The sequence below is a fragment of the Loxodonta africana genome, chromosome 15 (assembly GCF_030014295.1).
Source record: "Loxodonta africana isolate mLoxAfr1 chromosome 15, mLoxAfr1.hap2, whole genome shotgun sequence".
In the NCBI taxonomy this organism is placed as follows: Eukaryota; Metazoa; Chordata; class Mammalia; order Proboscidea; family Elephantidae; genus Loxodonta; species Loxodonta africana.
In genome coordinates, this window is record NC_087356.1 from 27,246,332 (window position 1) to 27,264,639 (window position 18,308).

The window sequence follows — 18,308 nt, forward strand, 5'->3', positions numbered from 1 at the left end:
CCCTTACCAGGTCACGTCCCTGTTCCAATGTAAAGGGAATTTCTCTGTGGTGTGGCCTGCACCACCTTTTATCTCCCAAGAGATAAAAGGAAAGGGAAGCAAGCAGAGAGTTGGGGGCCTCATACCACCAAGAAAGCAGCACCAGGAGCAACGCATGTCCCTTGGACCTGGGGTCCCTGCACCTGAGAAGCTCCTTGACCAGGGGAAGATGGAGGACAAGGACCCTCCTTCAGAGCGGAGAGAGAGAAAAAGCCCTCCCCTGGGGTTGACGCCCTGAATTTGGACTTTTGGACTTCTTTACTGTGAGAAAATAAATTTCTCTTTGTTGAAGCCATCCACTTGTGGTATTTCTGTTATAACAACACTAGATGACTAAGACAATGGGTATGTATGCTGTAACTTGCTTTAACTTTAGCTTCTTCCTTTAACTTCTGCCATTCCTATTTAACATTTTTATCTTTGACTTACAAAAGGCATAATGATCAAATCAGTTAATAAGATGGATAACTGAATTAGAACCTAAAAAGGTTTACACAGGCTAGAATGATAAAATCTGTGTTGTTGTAATATGCCTGAAGAAAAATGTGGACTAGTAAGAGTAACATGTCCAATTTTGGTCCCTAATATTTAACCACTTAAGGACTAGATGGCGGATAGGTAATAACGCTACAGGTGAACAATACAGATAGGACACTCAATAAATCAGGAAAAAACCAGTAATAGAAAGCCTAGCCCCCAAAATATGAAGAGTCAATAGATCAAAGTTGAGGGGAGAAAGGTTTTAGCCAACTTAAGAAATATCTTTCTAATAATCAGTTTGTCCTAAGGTGGAATTTGTTGCTTTGGTTGCCTTGGGGGCAGTGAGTTCTCCTCAAGGGGGATATTCAAGGACAGTATGGGGTACTACACAGAGATTCAAGTATCAAGCCAAAGGTTATACTATTATGATTTTTAGGATTAGCCTTCAACCCTGAATTCAGTAATTCTGTTTTAGGATTCTGGAAAGTACATGAAAAAGGACACATATTCAAGGACATTTACTCATGCCTCATTTGTGGTCAAGGTATCTCCTCTGCAAACTTATCCCCAGGTTTTCTATTTATAGTTTGAGCATCTCTAGAGTTCAGAAGGAGTCTCCTTTTAAAAGGATACCCACTATAAATATGTTCTGAGAATGTCTAAGATGAACGGCAAAGACAAAAATGTTTTCAGCATAGGATATGGAATGATTCAACCTACCTGGGGCCTACTAATATTGAACTGGAGAGCCAGGAAAGTTTTTAAAATAATCTACCTTAGAAAAATTATGCCTTTGAGCTGTTTTAATAGGGACAGACATAAGTAGAAATTAGGTGATAGATTCAACAGCAAGAGGCATATTCTTTCATAACTAGTAAAATTTTGAAGTTTTGGTTTCTATTGTTAAAACACCATTAAAGAAATCCTGGGGGCAAAAATGTAATAGAAAATTAGGAACGTGATCATAAAGAACAGTGCTCACTGAGACCTCACAAGTACTTGAGCATTCACCCCCTGCTCAGATCCACCTTACTTGGCTGTGGTTTCTAACTTACTCCCTGAGTTAACATTTTCTGTGAACACCAGATGCTTTCCATAGGGACCAAGACCACAAACTAGAATGACCACATTTCCTTCTCATGAATAGTGAGAAATTTTTTTCCTTGGGTGTATTACTCCAAAGAAATTCAATTTCTGCTTTCCAAGAAAAGCCAATTGGTTTAGAAGTTTCCAAAAAGTAAGAGAGGGGAAAAAATCCAACAGATACCACCACACAAAACCCTACAGCAAACTCCTAGTCTTTCAACTTTATATAAATTCAAGGGTTAAAACCTGAATGTCTCAGCTGAGTTGCTGAATCCACAGGTGGAGCGTCTGAAATGTGGGAAGAAATACTCGGTTCCATTTGTGACCATGATGGGAAAGCCCTTATGTGTAGGAGAACCCCCACCCTGGCCCCCAAATATTAAGTTGACACACGTTTCTGGGACGCGACCTGAATCCTCAACCTTCGGCGGGTCTACAGAGACACAATTTTCTGTTTTCTGCTTAACAGGGCTTTCCAGAATTGTCATCAGATGACAGATTACACCACCCATCCACAAGGATTCAGGGGTAGCTCAGGCCATCCATTACGGGTTAAAAGCTGTTCCAGCATGAATCGAGTCACAGTGGTAAGGAAACTATCGATACAAGGGGTCCTGCAGCTTTAAGAAATACCCTGGGCATCTAAAAGTTTTCAGAATGCACACTATGTCAGCTCTGAAAACAAGAGGCACTGCATCATTATGGCAGGAGAAACAAAGCAAGCCTCCTTTTTAAAACAGACAAAAAAAAAAAAAAAAAGATTGTTTTAATAGGAAAGAAGCATCAGTCATTGATTCTTACTTCATTCACACTTTCTATCCAACACCATCCATCTTCAGAGTGAAGAGATGACAGAGCCTAGTTAACTCTCTCCCTCTTTGGGCTCCCGCCCATCCTGCTCCTCTATACCCAAGTCACCAAGGCCTACCAACAAACCCATTTAAGTCTATACGGAACAGGCCCAAGAACTGCTCTGTCAGATGGACCTGCCAAAGCTCAGGTATGATTAAGTACCAGCTTTCATCACATCACTATAACTGCCTGTCAGGTTAGCATGACTTGGCAGGCCTTTGCTAATCATCTTCATAAATGACCACTTGGTCACACTCATGGCTGACCACAAGTGAGGGGATGGGAAGACTTAAGGCAGCAGGAAAAAGTCAACAAACCAAGCCAACAAACTAGAAGGTAAAATATTCATTCCTCTTAAATGCTGCTACCCACACTATCTGAAAACAAAAGCTCTCCATACAGGCAGTCTGCATCAGTGCACCTGCTCAGCATTGGTTTGCTAAGTTATCTTTTTGCTGTGTCTGCAGAAGCCAACTACAGCACAATGGGTCGTATCACTTGAGGGTCACTTGAGTCTCCCTACCCTTTAGGTCCCTCCTCCCACCCCCTGCCTTCCCCTCTAAACACAAAATCTTTAACTCCACCATAGCTAAGGATTCCAGATAGCTAAATAAAAGAGGTGGCCTCAAACACAAGGAAAACCTCTTAGGTCTCCAGTGTGAATCGCCAACGCCAATCCCCCTTCCCTCCCCTTTTCCTTAAGACCTGATGGTCTTCAGTCACACATCTTAAAAGAAAAACAAAAAACAAAAACACAAAGACTTACTTGTCTCAAGTCGATGAAGGCCAACTGCAGCGTGTCCTCCTGGAACCCAGGCACCGGGCCGGATCTGGCAAACTCTGTGGGAAAGAAAAGGGGATAAAAAGCGCCTTTAACTAACCATGGACAGGGAGATTGGCAGACGGATGACAGGGAAGACAAGAGAGGCTGGGGGAGAGGAGGACCAAGCTTCTAAGGAGTCATGTCTTTCTCCCTTCAGCTTCTTTGTTTGCCCTTCAAAATTCGTGTCATCAAAACACCATTAATTCCAGCATCCTGACAGCAAGGAAACTGTACTAATTCGACCTGAAATTTATTCCCATGAGCTGCGCTGGGCTTCAGAGTATTTGTTTTGTGAATGGACAAACAACTTGCAAAGGCGGAGGGAGGGGGAGAAAGAAAAAAGTTTTTCCTCTCAACACAATAAAATCTTCAGCTGTGAAACTCTTTTCAGTTCCGAAAGCTATTTATATTTTAGATCGCTGAAGGAATTTTCTAATTTCACGCCTGTCACCTTATTCCTCAAGCATTTATCAAAAAATATTCCCTGCCACATCATTAATTATTCCCTCACTGATTATTTGTATTATCTCATGAGTGCATTTTTGCCAGTACACACACACACACACACACACACACCTCAGCAGCAGAGGCTGCACCAATTCGGTGCTTGCCTTTTGAGAAAAGAACTATTTGCAGATATGAAAAGACCCATCTGAATAAACCTCACTGCAAAACTTGAGAACATTTGCACGTGTCTGACCTTCTGTTGTGTTCTTTGTCCTTGACTTCTACTTCTATTCCACTCTCAAAAATTCTTTCTTCACTTCCCTCTACCCCAATTTAGTCTTAGGTCAAAGAGACCACATGAATGTTATTTGTAATTTACAGTAGTGCCTTGGGTATATGCTCAGTTTATGGCTCTGGCTTCTACATCGTTAGCAAGAAGATAACTGCGTAGGGCTACAGGGACAAATACTAGCAACAGTTAAGAATGTCAAGTTTTATTGTCCCTGAGTCCTGCTTATTATGAATCAAAAGGTCTTGTATAAGCTTCCTACACACACACACACACACACACACAAGCAAATTCAAAAGTTAGACAGCTACTGTGTCTCCAATTCTCTCTCTGAAGCCAAAGTGTGATGGACATTTAACATCAGTCTACTATTTACCTCAAAAACAACTCGTGTTTCTCTGCTCAAAGCGAATATGAAAAAGGAATGTTTTCTTTCAATTATATTTTTTTCTAGGATTGAATTTAAGGACTGGTAACATATTCTTCTTATGAAATTAAACAAAATTCATGAAGATGTATGCATATACACCTAGAAAATTACTTCCAACAACTAGTAGCTGGATAGATTCAAAGGATGATCTGTGAATAGTTATTAAAGACAACGACAGGAGTTTCTTCTGTTTAAAAATATTTTCCATCTTGAGCTTCTTAGACATAAAGGGTTTTCATAAAGTCCTTGCAACACTTAAAAATAGCACTAACAACTTAGATTGTAGGGATTACGGGAATGTTATGTGAAATGAAGTTTCAAAACAACTTATTAAATTAGTCAAAATATAGCAAAACTATATTAATCAACTGTGCACAATATATTATTGCAGACATTTCAAATAAAAATAGCTACCATAAATGGAAGAAGAGAAACTATACAGCATTGACAGCAGCAGTAAAGTTTCCATTTGCTTTGAGAAGAACATACAAATGCCATTTTAAAATAAATTCTATCATATGTAAAGCCCGGTACTTAAAGTTTTAAAAGAATAAAATTTTAAAACAGTGCAAATACTTTAGGAAGGCCACGTTAATAGAAAGCTTGATATAATCCACTCTTCATATCTTATAATAGCCATTGTAAGTGATAACCTCATATGTCGAAGTTGCTCCATTTTCCTATACTACGTTCCTGTCAAAACTAGTTCTTGGAATTATAGCTAGAGTCACTCTTTTGACAGCCTAGGCTGTCAGATGATCACTTTAAATAAGCTTCCCACGCCTGATGGTTTCATCCAAAGTTGGTAGGTTGTCACTCTGGCTCCTGCATGACTCAGGCTATGCCGCATCCTTTGAAGCTGCGTGTCCATGTGCTTTTGCTTATTATGTCCTCTTTGTTGGTAGAACCCTACTTGAGTCAAAATGCAGCAACTATCAAGGTGTTCTGCTGCCCTACACTTGTCCAACTGAAGAGAATTACCCAGCGATACACAGTTTGAATGCCCGGGAGCTGGCTACACGCTCCTGAACATTCGTCACTGGGCATGCTCCCTGGGCCAACTGATGGAGATGACGAGGCCACTCAGGGACCTGGATGTGATGCACATTTAGCTTTCAGAGCCTCCTTTTCAGACCTCGTTTTTATGACACACTGAATCCATCAGGCTCCCAAAGGACATGGCGGCCTTTTGGATTGATTTTCCCTTTTATAAATCAGGCAATCAATGAATGACAATTGCATCGAGGTATGACAAAGGGATACATTTTCATGCAGAGTTTATAGAATGTCTAATTACTATATATTCAACTTCATATTTATATTTTTCTCATTGCTTTATGTACATAATTATTATCTTCCCATGTAGACAGTAAACTCCTTAGGGATACGGACTGTATCACAGAACCTAACAAATATTCAAAATAGTAGAAGTTTAACAAATATTTGTGTTTTAATGAAATGTGTTACACTAATAGCAAGGTTCATTAACTGCTTATGCTCTTTACAGTCAAGGAGTTAAGGGTTCTTAACCTGAGTATCAGTAAGCAGGCTTTAGGAAATTCATGAGTTCCCTTAAATTGGTGCACAAATTTTGGGGCCATAAAAATCAGAGTTGGAGCTCCTGCTCCTTTCCTAGCTCTACAGGCTTGGACAAATTATGCTTCAATGTCTTTTTCTAAAAAATAAAGATAATAATAACAGTACATAATAACAGAGGATAATAATAAGAGTGCTGCTGTGAGGATTCAATAAAATAGCACATGTAAAGCAGTTGGCTAAGTATCTGGCGTATCATAATTGGTTATCATTATAATTAGTATTTTGTGGGAATACGCATTTCCCTGGGAAGAAGGTTCATAGCTTTCACTGAATTCTCAGAGTGTCTGTGACCCAACAACTAACAAAAGTTAAGAAACACTCTTCTATACTCAGAACAAAACTTAAGAAGAGATTCATGAAATTTTTCATTTATATGTACACACAAGAAGCCTACCTTTAAAGTTATCAATAAAAATTGTCCTTCTTTTGGCATCATCAAAGGGATAAATAAGTGGCTGTGGCTAAGTGGGACAAATGGACAGATGGAGCACAATGGACAAGTCTCTGAATTCCAAGATGTAGAGTAGGTTTACGGTCTCTAAGTGGCCTAAACCTGCACCAAAGTTTCCAAAGCTGGCAGTTCTGCAGTGTGGCCTCACTACCAGCAAGGATATCAAGGTGCTTACTTCACTAACATAGAACCAAGTTCTGCCTCTGACCATCACCTGTCACTTGGAGACTGAGTCAACATTCCAGTGAAGGCGGCGAGAAGGCTTTCTCTTAGAAAACATGATCAGGTTAGTAGAGCCCCTGACCAGCATCGCCCATCCTGCAGAGGGCTTGGGTCTTCCCAGCAGCTCTACCCCGACTTGGTCCAATAATGAGATGGAGTCTTAGAGTTTAAGCTAGCATCAAGATCCAATTTTCAACTGTGCAAAATAGTTTAGTGAGGAAATTGCCAAGTCACTGACTACTCGCTGAAACTCACTGAAGTTTATAAAGAAAATATTTGCATTAAAAAAAAAAAAAAGATGTGCAAAGCTATAGGAAGAAAGGTATATGGTAAGTTAAGGCATAAGAGGAGAAAAAACTCACAAGTAAATGCATTTTACTCACCAAATACCCAACCTCACCTTACATTTCCATATGTGCTCAAATTTATGACAGGTGGTAATTGTTTTTTTTTTTAAATAATTTTTATTTTGCTTTAAGTGAAAGTTGACAAATCAAGTCAGTCTGTCACATATAAGCTTATATACACCTTATTACTACATACTCCCATTTACTCTCCCCCAATGAGTCAGCCCGCTCCCTTCTTCCAGTCTCTCCTTTTGTGACCGTTTTGCCAGTTTCTAACCCTCTCTACCCTCTCATCTCCCCTCCAGACAGGAGATGCCAACACAGTCTCAAGTGTCCACCTGATACAAGTAGCTCACTCTTCATCAGCATCTCTCTCCAACCCATTGTCCAGCCCCTTCCATGTCTGATGAGTTGTCTTCAGGAATGGTTCCTGTCTTGGGCCAACAGAAGGTTTGGGGACCATGACCGCCGGGATTCTTCTAGTCGCAGTCAGACCATTAAGTCTGGTCTTTTTAAGTGAATTTGGGGTCTGCATCCCACTGATCTCCTGCTCCCTCAGGGGTTCTCTGTTGTGCTCCCTGTCAGGGCAGTCATCGGTTGTGGCTGGGCACCATCTAGTTCTTCTGGTCTCAGGATGATGTAAGTCTCTGGTCCATGTGACCCTTTCTGTCTCTTGGGCTCATAGTTATCGTGTGACCTTGGTGTTCTTCATCCTCCTTTGATCCAGGTGGGTTGAGATCAATTGATTCATCTTAGATGGCCACTTGTTAGCATTTAAGACCCCAGACGCCACACCTCAAAGTGGGATGCAGAATGTTTTCACAATAGAGTTCATTACGCCAATTGACTTAGAAGTCCCCTTAAGCCATAGTCCCCAAACCCCCGCCCTTGCTCCACTGACCTTTGAAGCATTCAGTTTATCCCGGAAACTTCTTTGCTTTTGGTCCAGTCCAGTTGAGTTGACGTTCCCTGTATTAGGTATTGTCCTTCCCTTCACCTAAAGTAGTTCTTATCTACTAACTAATCAGTAAATAACCCTCTCCCACCCTCCCTCCCTCCCCCCTCTCATAACCACAAAAGAATGTGTTCTTCTCAGTTTATACTATTTCTCAAGAACTTATAATAGTGGTCTTATACAGTATCTGTCCTCTTGCATCTGACTAATTTCACTCAGCATAATGCCTTCCAGTTTCCTCCATGTTATGAAATGTTTCACAGCTTTGTCACTGTTCTTTACTGATGCGTAGTATTCCATTGTGTGAATGTACCATAATTTATTTAACCATTCATCTATTGATGGACACCTTGGTTGCTTCCAGCTTTTTGCTATTGTAAACAGTGCTGCAATAAACATGGGTGTGCATATATCCGTTCGTGTAAAGGCTCTTATTTCTCTAGGGTATATTCCGAGGACTGGGATTTCTGGGTTGTATGGTAGTTCTATTTCTAACTTTTTAAGAAAACGCCAGATAGATTTCCAAAGTGGTTGTACCATTTGACATTCCCACCAGCAGTGTATAAGAGTTCCAATCTCTCCGCAGCCTCTCCAACATTTATTATTTTGTGTTTTTTGGATTAATGCCAGCCTTGTTGGTGTGAGATGGAATCTCATCGTAGTTTTAATTTGCATTTCTCTAATGGCTAATGATCGAGAACATTTTCTCATGTGTCTGTTAGCTGCCTGAATATCTTCTTTAGTGAAGTTCGTGTTCACATCCTTTGCCCACTTCTTGATTGGGTTGTTTATCTTTTTGTGGTTGAGTTTTAACACAATCATATAGATTTTAGAGATCAGGTGCTGGTCAGAGATGTCATAGCTGAAAAATTTTTCCCCATCTGTAGGTGGTCTTTTTACTCTTTTGGTGAAGTCTTTAGATGAGCATAGGTGTTTGATTTTTAGGAGCTCCCAGTTATCGGGTTTCTCTTCGTCATTTTTAGTAATGTTTCGTATTCTGTTTATGCCTTGTATTAGGGCTCCTAACGTTGTCCCTATTTTTTCTTCCATGATCTTTATCGTTTTAGTCTTTATGTTTAGGTCTTTGATCCACTTGGAGTTAGTTTTTGTGCATGGTGTGAGGTATGGGTCCTGTTTCATTTTTTTTGCAAATGGATATCCAGTTATGCCAGCACCATTTGTTAAAAAGACTATCTTTTCCCCAATTAACTGACACTGGGCCTTTGTCAAATATCAGCTGCTCATATGTGGATGGATTTATATCTGGGTTCTCAATTCTGTTCCATTGGTCTATGTGCTTGTTGTTGTACCAGTACCAGGCTGTTTTGACTACTGTTGCTGTATAATATGTTCTAAAATCAGGTAGAGTGAGGCCTCCCAGTTTCTTCTTCTTTTTCAGTAATGCTTTACTTATCCGGGGTTTCTTTCCCTTCCATATGAAGTTGGTGATTTGTTTCTCCATCACTTAAAAAAATTTCATTGGAATTTGGATCGGAAGTGCATTTTTAAAAACAATATCAATTTCTCAAAAACATCCTGTAAGTTTACATTTTTAATAATCCTCATATTATAATGCAATGAAGTCACCTAAGGGGGAAAATAGAGATTTCACTCATTTGAAAATGCTTTCTAGACTTCTTGAAGGTTGCTCTTAATACTAAACTAACTCTTTCACTTTGAGGAGTAAAGGATAAAGATTACAAAATAAACTTTAAAAATTATCTGTTACATTCACATTTGGCTGAAGAAAACAAAGTATATATTTTATAAAGAGTGTAGAATGCTAAATTAGAATAAAATGAAAGTCTGTATTAGATGGGGCTTTGAGGAGTCAAAATGACTGTATTAATCTGTAATCTGTGCATCTAGGTAGGATATTTGAAAGTTTCTCAAAAGCAGGTTATAAGAAACAGAATGTAAAACTAATTCTTCCAAATCTTTGCAAGTTGTCCATAGAACAAAAACAACTTCCATAGAAGACAAGCAACTAGGTAAAATATATTTCAGAAAGACAAAACTATTGCAATGTCTGGTGAATAGGTAAAACAGCAATTGCTGGAGGAAAATATCATTTCTTTAAATAAGGGGAAGGTGAAAAGACAATCTATAAAATTTCAACAAGAGGTCCCTAGCTAAAATCACTATACTATTGCTCCCAGTGAACTTCTAGTTCAGACTTTGGACAAGATAGCATCACCTGCCCTCACTGCATGAATCAGAGATTTGCTTTTTGCCAAAAATTCAGATAAGAAAGAAAACTCAGAGCCCTAGGGCCTAAAGTGTGTTGGGTACTTGTTTATATCTTAAGATCATGTCAGGTCACATGTGGTTTTTGTGGGATTGAAAAAATAATAGCCGATGTTGCTGTATTAACATAATGGTTTCCTGGTATCTGGCTCCCTGGAGCAATAGATAAGGGGTGTGCTAGACTAGGAAGTGTGGCTCTGGGGAAGCTAAAACCCTCTTGCATCACTTCACAGTGGCTCTACTAAGTTAATTACAGAGAGGAGTTGATGGACTCCACAGGGACTCCACTCCAGGCCTTGATGGTCAAAGGAAGGTCTGCCGGAGGACAAGGAAGTAAGAGCTAAGGGGAAAGAAGTCAAGGAGTCAGAAAAGGAGGGGCGGGGGAGAAGCTCCTTGATGATTCATCTGATTATACTTGTGTAAGTGTGCTTGTATGACACGTGATCATAAAATATGACCACCCTTAATTATATAGGGTATGGCTCTGTGATGTAAATTATTTTTTGCTTTGTCACACTTTAGATATGTAACTACTTGCTACATCTTCCACTTCAAGAAGGGCAGGGGAAAGTACAGGCTAACTCTAACTTATTCTTGAAGTTTTTTTTTTAAGCAGGAAATCTGATTAAAAATTTAAATCTGATAGTAAATGTTAAATCCGTACTTCAAATGGATTTATAAATTGTTTCTAAAGTTTAATTCTCCCAGCTCTTATTGTTCTGAAAGATAATTGAGAACAAAGATAGATACCTACCCACTGCCTGGCCTTTTAATTAATAAGGAATTAATCCCCTATAAGCAAGGAAATGGCCATAAGCATGAAAGAACTTTCATGGTGCTGCTAAATAAACAAGCCAATCAATCTCCGTCTGGCTGCACTGTGTACTATGCCATGGAGAGGAAATAAGGGTCCAGGCTGCTCACCTGGCAGTGACTGATGTCGCTACAACACACATTCACCTGGGGAGAGAGGCTGTCTTAAGAGAAATAAATCCAGATGTTGGAGAAGTCCCATATCTTGCCCAACATATGAGAAGAATCGGCAGATGGCTAAAGGAAATTAGTGAGCTACATCTAACAAAATAAACTAGAAAAAAAAATTCCTGTTCAAGAATTAAGGGAAGCAGATGATATAAATTCCTACCATTTCATGAAGTCCAGGGGCACTGGCTGCCTTACAGAAATAAAATACTGTCCTTTGTCTAAGGAAATAATATTTAAAATAATGGATACGAATATTTGAGCTGAATCCATTAAATTAAACAGAATGGCTTTCACATTGTGTGATTCCTTATAGGAGAAGATTGAAGGAAGTTAAGATCAGAACGAGTGTCAGAACAATGTCATATCACATGGCATGGGATTCTTTCACTTAATATTCCAGAGACAGTAATAACCAAGGATACCAAAGACGTCCTAGGGCTTTAACCTACAACCCTAGAATCCTAAAGCTAAAAGGAGCATTTGTAATTACTGAGAACTTTTAAAGATGAAAAAATAAAGGCCAAAATGGTTAAGTCAGCGAACTAGTTAGAATCTAATCTCTATGTCTGCCCTTCTACTATTTCAATATGCATCCTCACCCAAGAATATCTAAAAACAAATATTCACTTTACATGTTTCTTTATATACATATCTTTTCTATTTAGGTAGTAGGAACAATAAAAATTTAAAAAAGTGTAGATCTGTATAAAGTCCTAAATTTCCTTCCCAGTTCCCAAATGCTTCACAATCTTGCATAATAAGGGCCAATTTCATAATAGACCATTCAAAACTACGGTGGAACCAGGCCTGTCCCAATTAGCAATCAGCAGTGCTTCTGTGCATAATCTCTAGGAAAGCTGAAGAACTGCCATGAAAAGAGTGGGCTTCCTGAGACATGAGAAAGACTGTATTCCAAACTAGTAATTTTATATCCTAGATATTTTTACTCTACCTTTAAGGACTTAACTTTATCCACGTGTTTGCTCAGCACTGATTATTCTGATATATACAAAGCTATGGCTATCTAAAATTTTACACTGAGGAAGGATCCTGTAGGGCATTTGCCGTAACAACAGTGAAAGCCAAATCTCTAGAAAAGCACTGCTCAACAGAAATGCAAGCCACAGATGCAATTTTAAAATTTCTAGTCAACACATTAAAAAAAGAAAAAAGTAAGATTAGTTTTAAAATAGTAAGATATTTTACTTGACCCCGTTAATATATTAAAATATTATCATTTTAACATGTAATCAATGTTTTAATGAAAGAGTTTACTTTTTATTTGTACTATGGCTTCGAAATCTGGTATGTATTCTAAACTTCAAGCACATCTTATTTCTGACCAGTCACATTTCAGGTGCTCAACACTCACTTGCGGCTAGTAGCTTTAGTATTGGACTGTACAGCTCTTGATGTTGATTGCAATGAATATAAACTAAAATGAAATGTGTGAAGAATGATTTAGGATTTTGAAATGACAAAGAAAGAGTACTACTACAATATGAATTCTATTTTTATATTGGCTATAAAATTGGGATTGAAGTAAATGTCCATGATACCACTCAATGGCTTCAGTTCCCAATATGAAAAATTTCTCTTAGATCTTGAAATTTTAAAAACATGTTGCTCTCTTAGACAATGAGAGCTATATACTTTGCATATTCTTCACCGTGAGTGACAGCATATGCTTCATATATTCTTCACCATGCTTATCAGTACATTTTAAAATTCCTTTCTACTAATCCTTATGTTGATATCCTTGCCTTCCTCCCCTTCATTCCACTTTCTCTTCCTTATATCTAATTTGCAGTCCCTGGGCGATGCAAACAATTAACACGCTCAGCTGCTAACCAAAAGGCTGGAGGCTCAAGTCCACCCAGAGGAGCCTCAGAACAAAGGCCTGATGATCTACTTCTGAAAAATTGGCCCCTGAAAACATTACGGAGCGTAGCTCTACTGCGACACACATGCGGCCGCCATGAGTCAGAACTGGCTTGATGCCAACTGATTTTTAGATCTCATTTATTTATTTACTTTTTTGATTTATCTTGTTGAAAATGGTCTCGAATCTATTTTGGAAGAGAGAGTTATAAAAATTTTTTTTTAATGATGATAGCTGATCAGCAAATAAATTCTGGACAAAGCTCTTTGCCTCAGTTTTCACAGTCAATGATGACAGTAACAATATCCTGACCTATCACTACAAAACATTTTATGAGCGTAAGATATAAAATAAATGCTGACCATTACAAGGACAAGCACCAGGGCTCACTATCAGGACTTGTGAATATGGTAGAGGTATGGTGTCCTACATATACTATGAAAAAAGACAAAAATCAGAGATGTTGGATGTTTGCCAAGTTAAAAGAGATATGTTCTTGGTGTGTGATGTGGAGATGATTCTAACTCAGAGTGATCCCACATGACAAAGCGGAACTGCTCCATACGGTTTCCTAGGCTGTAATCTTTATGGGAGCAGATTGCTAGGTCTTTTCTCCCAAAGAGCAGCTGGTGGGTTAGAACCACCAACCTTTTGGTTAGCAGTCAAATGCTTTAACTACTGCATCACCAGGGTTCCTTAAAAGACAGATATATATCTTTCTTTTATGATATATAGATGTACACACACACACACATATACAAAGTATCAACACAGCTCTTCCCAAGCTAAAAGTACAAAGTTACCGTTTCCTTGGTATACATTTCATGGATGGCTTCAGAATTTGCTAGGACAACTAAATCTCATACCTAAGTTGATGTCTACCTACAAAGAACACATCATTGGCTAAGGTAACTGGGATCCCAGCTCCTTCTACAACGTACTAGTTATGTGACCTTAGACAAATTATGTAAGTTCTGAGTGCCAGATGTCTCAACTCTAAAAACAAAGGTAATATTTCACTTGCCTGAAGCTATGGGACTGAATCAGATATACTCTTTAGTTCCAATTCAGATCAAGAGCAATATAACTTGATATTGGGTCCATTTTAATATCTTGGTTACAGCCATACATGTCCCAGAAAAAGTAATCACTTGTGAAAATTATTGGACTTGGATACAATAAAATTAAAATAGCCATTTTCCCCTACATGGCCACTTCTTCAATGAATCAAAAACTTATAGACATTAAATTAAAACAAGTACTCTTCATTATTAGCGTTCACTTTTGATATGGCAAAGTAAAAAGTTCTTCAAGTCTTGCCAAGAGGAAGTTGACAATTTCTGTGTTTTCTAGTTTTCATTCTTTGCTTCACAGCATTGATTTAGTATTAGCTAGGAATTTTTTTTTCAGAAGTATGGGATTTTAATGCAAACTATTAAAACAATGATCCCAAATCCACGTTAAATGTTTGTATTAGATCAGTATCAACATAAACACTGGTCTGCCATTATGCTTACACAGGCTAATAAATTTATTTTCAGAGTTCAGTACTATAGAACATAAATTTGCCACTAAGAGCTCAGTTTGGGGTGGCCATTTTTTCTTTTCCTTCAAAACAAACAAACACTCAAAAACAAAAAAAGGAGAGGAGAATCTCTGCTAATGAAGCCTGAGACCTTAAGCTGGGAGTTACTGTATAAGAGGCAAGAAACTGACTTCAGACACAACAGAAACTCTAGAGGAGGCTCTAAGGCATTTAACTCCCAGGTGCTGCTAAGCGAGAAAGGGATGTAACTAATTTAGGGTAGTCCGAAGAAAATGAAATAAAAAAAGAATTTTTCTTAAGGTACATTAGCAACTTCTTTCCATGGTAGACCGTGCTTTATAAGCAACAGCCTAAATGCTAGGAGGCATAGGAGATAAATGAACGTTTCAAGTAAAAAAACACTTCTGTCTTTAAAATGGTCCTTGTTGGAAAGCCCTCAAAAACGCTTTCCTAGAGGAGAGTAGCAAACTCTTTTCCCTGGTTAACTGCCTGGGCAGAGACTTGTGCTACACCTTGTTTCCATCCCTGACAGGCAACAGTTAACAATAGGATTCCAGTAAGTCAGAGGGGAAAGGCAGGCCCTAAGACTATGGCTTGGGCCTTAGTCATCAAAGTCCTATCTTTGCTTTTAAAACCTTTGAAGAGGTCTTTTGCAGCAGATTTGCTGAATGCAGTAAGCTTTTTGATTTCTTGACTGCTGCTTCTATGGGCATTGATTGATGATCCAAACAGAATGAAATAATGCACAACTTCAATTTCTTCTCCATTTATCATGAGGCTGTTTATCGGTCCAGTTGTGAGGATTTTCGTTTTCTTCACATTCAGGTGTAATCCATATTGAAGGCTGTAGTCTTTGAGCTTCGTGAGTAAGTGCTTCAAATAATCTTCATTTTGGCAAAAAGGCTGTCATCTGCATATCTCAGGTTGTTAATGAGTCTTTCTCCAGCTCTGATGATACCTTCTTCACATAGTCTGGCTTTTTGGATTATTTGTTCAGTATAGAAAAAAAAAAAAATTTTTTTTTTTTTTTTTTTTTTTTATACAGACTGAATAAGCAAGGTGAAAGGAAACTTCTGTGCAACACACCTTTCCCAATTTTCAGTATCCTCTTAAGGAGCCCTGGTGATGCAATGGTTATAGCGCTTAGCTGCTAACCAAAAGGTCAGCAGTTTGAACCCATCAGCCACTCTGCAGGAGAAAAAAGTGGCAGTCTGCTTCTGTAAAGATTGCTTTGGAAACCCCATGGGACAGTTCTACTGTGTCCTATAGGGTCGCTAAGAGTCAGAATCGACTCAACGGCAGTGGGTTTAGTATTCCCTTATTCTGTTCAAACAACTGCCTCTTGATCCATGTACAGGTTTTGCAAGAGCACAATTAAGCATTCTAAAATTTCCTTTCTTTGAAATGTTATCCATAATTTGTTATGATCCACTCAGTAGAACACCTTCGCATAGTCAATAAAACATAGATAAACATCTTTCTCGTATTCTCTGTTTTTGGCTAAGATCCATCTGACAATAGTAATGATATCTAGTCCTTGTTCCACATCTTCTTCGGAATCTGGCTTGAACTTCTGGAAGCTCCCTGTTGATGAACTGTGGCAGTCTTTTTTGAATTACGTTCAGCAGAACTGCGCTAGCATGTGATATTAATGATATTGTTCAATCATTTCCACATTCCATTTGATCACGTTTCTTTGGAATGGGCAGGAATATGGATCTCTTTCAGTAAATTGGCCAGAGAGATGTCTTCCAAATTTCCTGATACAGACAATAGAGTTGCAATCATTTTTTTAAAGCATCTTAGTTGTTACTCTATTGGTTCCTGGAGTCCTGTTTTTCACCAATGCCTTCAGTGTAGCTTTTAAGTCTTCCTTCAGTACAAGCAATTCTTGGTCACGTTACCTCCTGAAATGGTTGAGTTTCGACCAATTCTTTTTGGTACAGTGATTGTGAATTTCTTCCATCTTCTTTTAATATTTCCTACCTCATTCAGTTTTTTTTTTTTTTTTTAACCCATGTTGTTGTTATTAGATGCTGTTGAATTAATTTCAACTCACAGAGACCCCATATGACCCTCATAGGGTTTCCTTGGCTATAATCTTTATGGGAGCAGACTGCCAGGTCTTTCTCCCATGGAGCCACTGGGTGGGTTCAAACTCCCAATCTTTCGGCTAAAAGCTGAACACTCTGCCACCAGGGCTCCTTTTTTTACCTACAGAATACCTCACACTGCAACTTGAGGCTTGAGAACGCTGATCATGCTCTTTCCTTTTGATTTTCTAACCCCAGGTCTTTGCAGAATTCAGCATAATACTTTACCTTGTATTCTCAAGCTGCTCTTTTAAATTTCATGTTCATCTTTTACTTCATCATTTCTTCTGTTTGCTTTAGCTACTCTGTACTTAACAGCAAGTTTCAGAGTCTCTTCTAAAATCTACTTTGGTCTCGTCCTTCTTTCCTACCTTTTTGATGATCTTTCACTTTCTTCATGTACGATGTCCTTGAACTCTTCCCACAGTTCTGCCAGTTTTTGGTCATTAGTGTTCAGTGCATCACATCTATTCTTAAAATGGTCTCTAAATTCAGGAGCAATGTAGTCAAGTGGACTTGCTTTGATTTTCTTCAGTTTCAACTTGAACTTACACATGAGCAATTAATTCACTAACGCCATTGCCGTCGAGTGGATTCCGACTCATAAGGACCCTACAGGACAGAGCAGAGCTGCCCCATAGAGTTTCCAAGGACCACCTGGTGGATTTGAACTGCCAACCTTTTGGTTAGCAGCTGTAGCTCTTAACCACTATGCCACTAAGGTTTCCTAATTAATTCACTAGTATCTAAAAACCTCAGCTTTTCTAAATACAAGTGCTGACAATTATACAGTTTTCACATTTTCTAAATTCCAATGTTAAAAATATGAAATTGAGAATGCTAAGGCGGTCATTGGGCTTCTCTCTCTCTCTTTCTCCCTCCCTCCAACCCTACATATATTCATATACGTACACATGCACACACACACACACACGCAAGCACACACACACAGTTAGATTAAATAAATGAACAGAGAAAGAAGACAATTTTTTTTAAATCTGTGACACTAAAACAGACTAAATTATTTAATTAAAACAGTGAACCCAAATCAGATGCTAAAATGTTAGAGCAGATAATGATGAGAAGGCATGAAAACTTCTCTTTTAAATGTCTTACAAAAATTAGGACTTTCATCAGTAAGTTTGAGATGTATAAGGTGTTGTTCCACCTAAAGGCAACAGGGAGATTAGAATGCTATGACGGGTTCTTGCAGACGTGAGTGAAAGTCTGTCAACTTTCAACAATTAAAATAATTTTTAAATAGACACGGTATTTAGAATGGTTTGCTGGTTTACACCCTACAAAATGGTCCAATTAAAATAAATAGTTTACTGGCATCAGCCCTAAAGACATGAAGTGAGAGCCAAAGAAAATACGAAATGTATAAAACGCCTCAGTGTAAACACACGGAGACAAGCAAAAACGTGAATGCATCAGATATTCTTGAGAGGCTCTGGCCTACTACAGACAGTAAGACATTGGCTTACATGAATAAAAGGAAGGCACAAATGGCTTGATGAAAAGAGGCCGCAGTGC

General features: G+C 38.6%; 1 protein-coding gene across 21 annotated transcripts in view; it reads right to left on the reverse strand.

Moving 5' to 3' along the window:
* The window catches only part of EXOC6B (exocyst complex component 6B), a 712,770-nt gene that overhangs the window by 171,309 nt on the left and 523,153 nt on the right, over positions 1-18,308 (reverse strand). For all 21 annotated transcript variants that reach the window (XM_010593648.3, XM_023552767.2, XM_023552763.2 and 18 more), the window contains one exon: positions 3,224-3,297. In XM_010593648.3, coding sequence (XP_010591950.1) covers positions 3,224-3,297 — 74 coding nt within the window. The remainder of the gene's footprint in view (positions 1-3,223; positions 3,298-18,308) is intronic.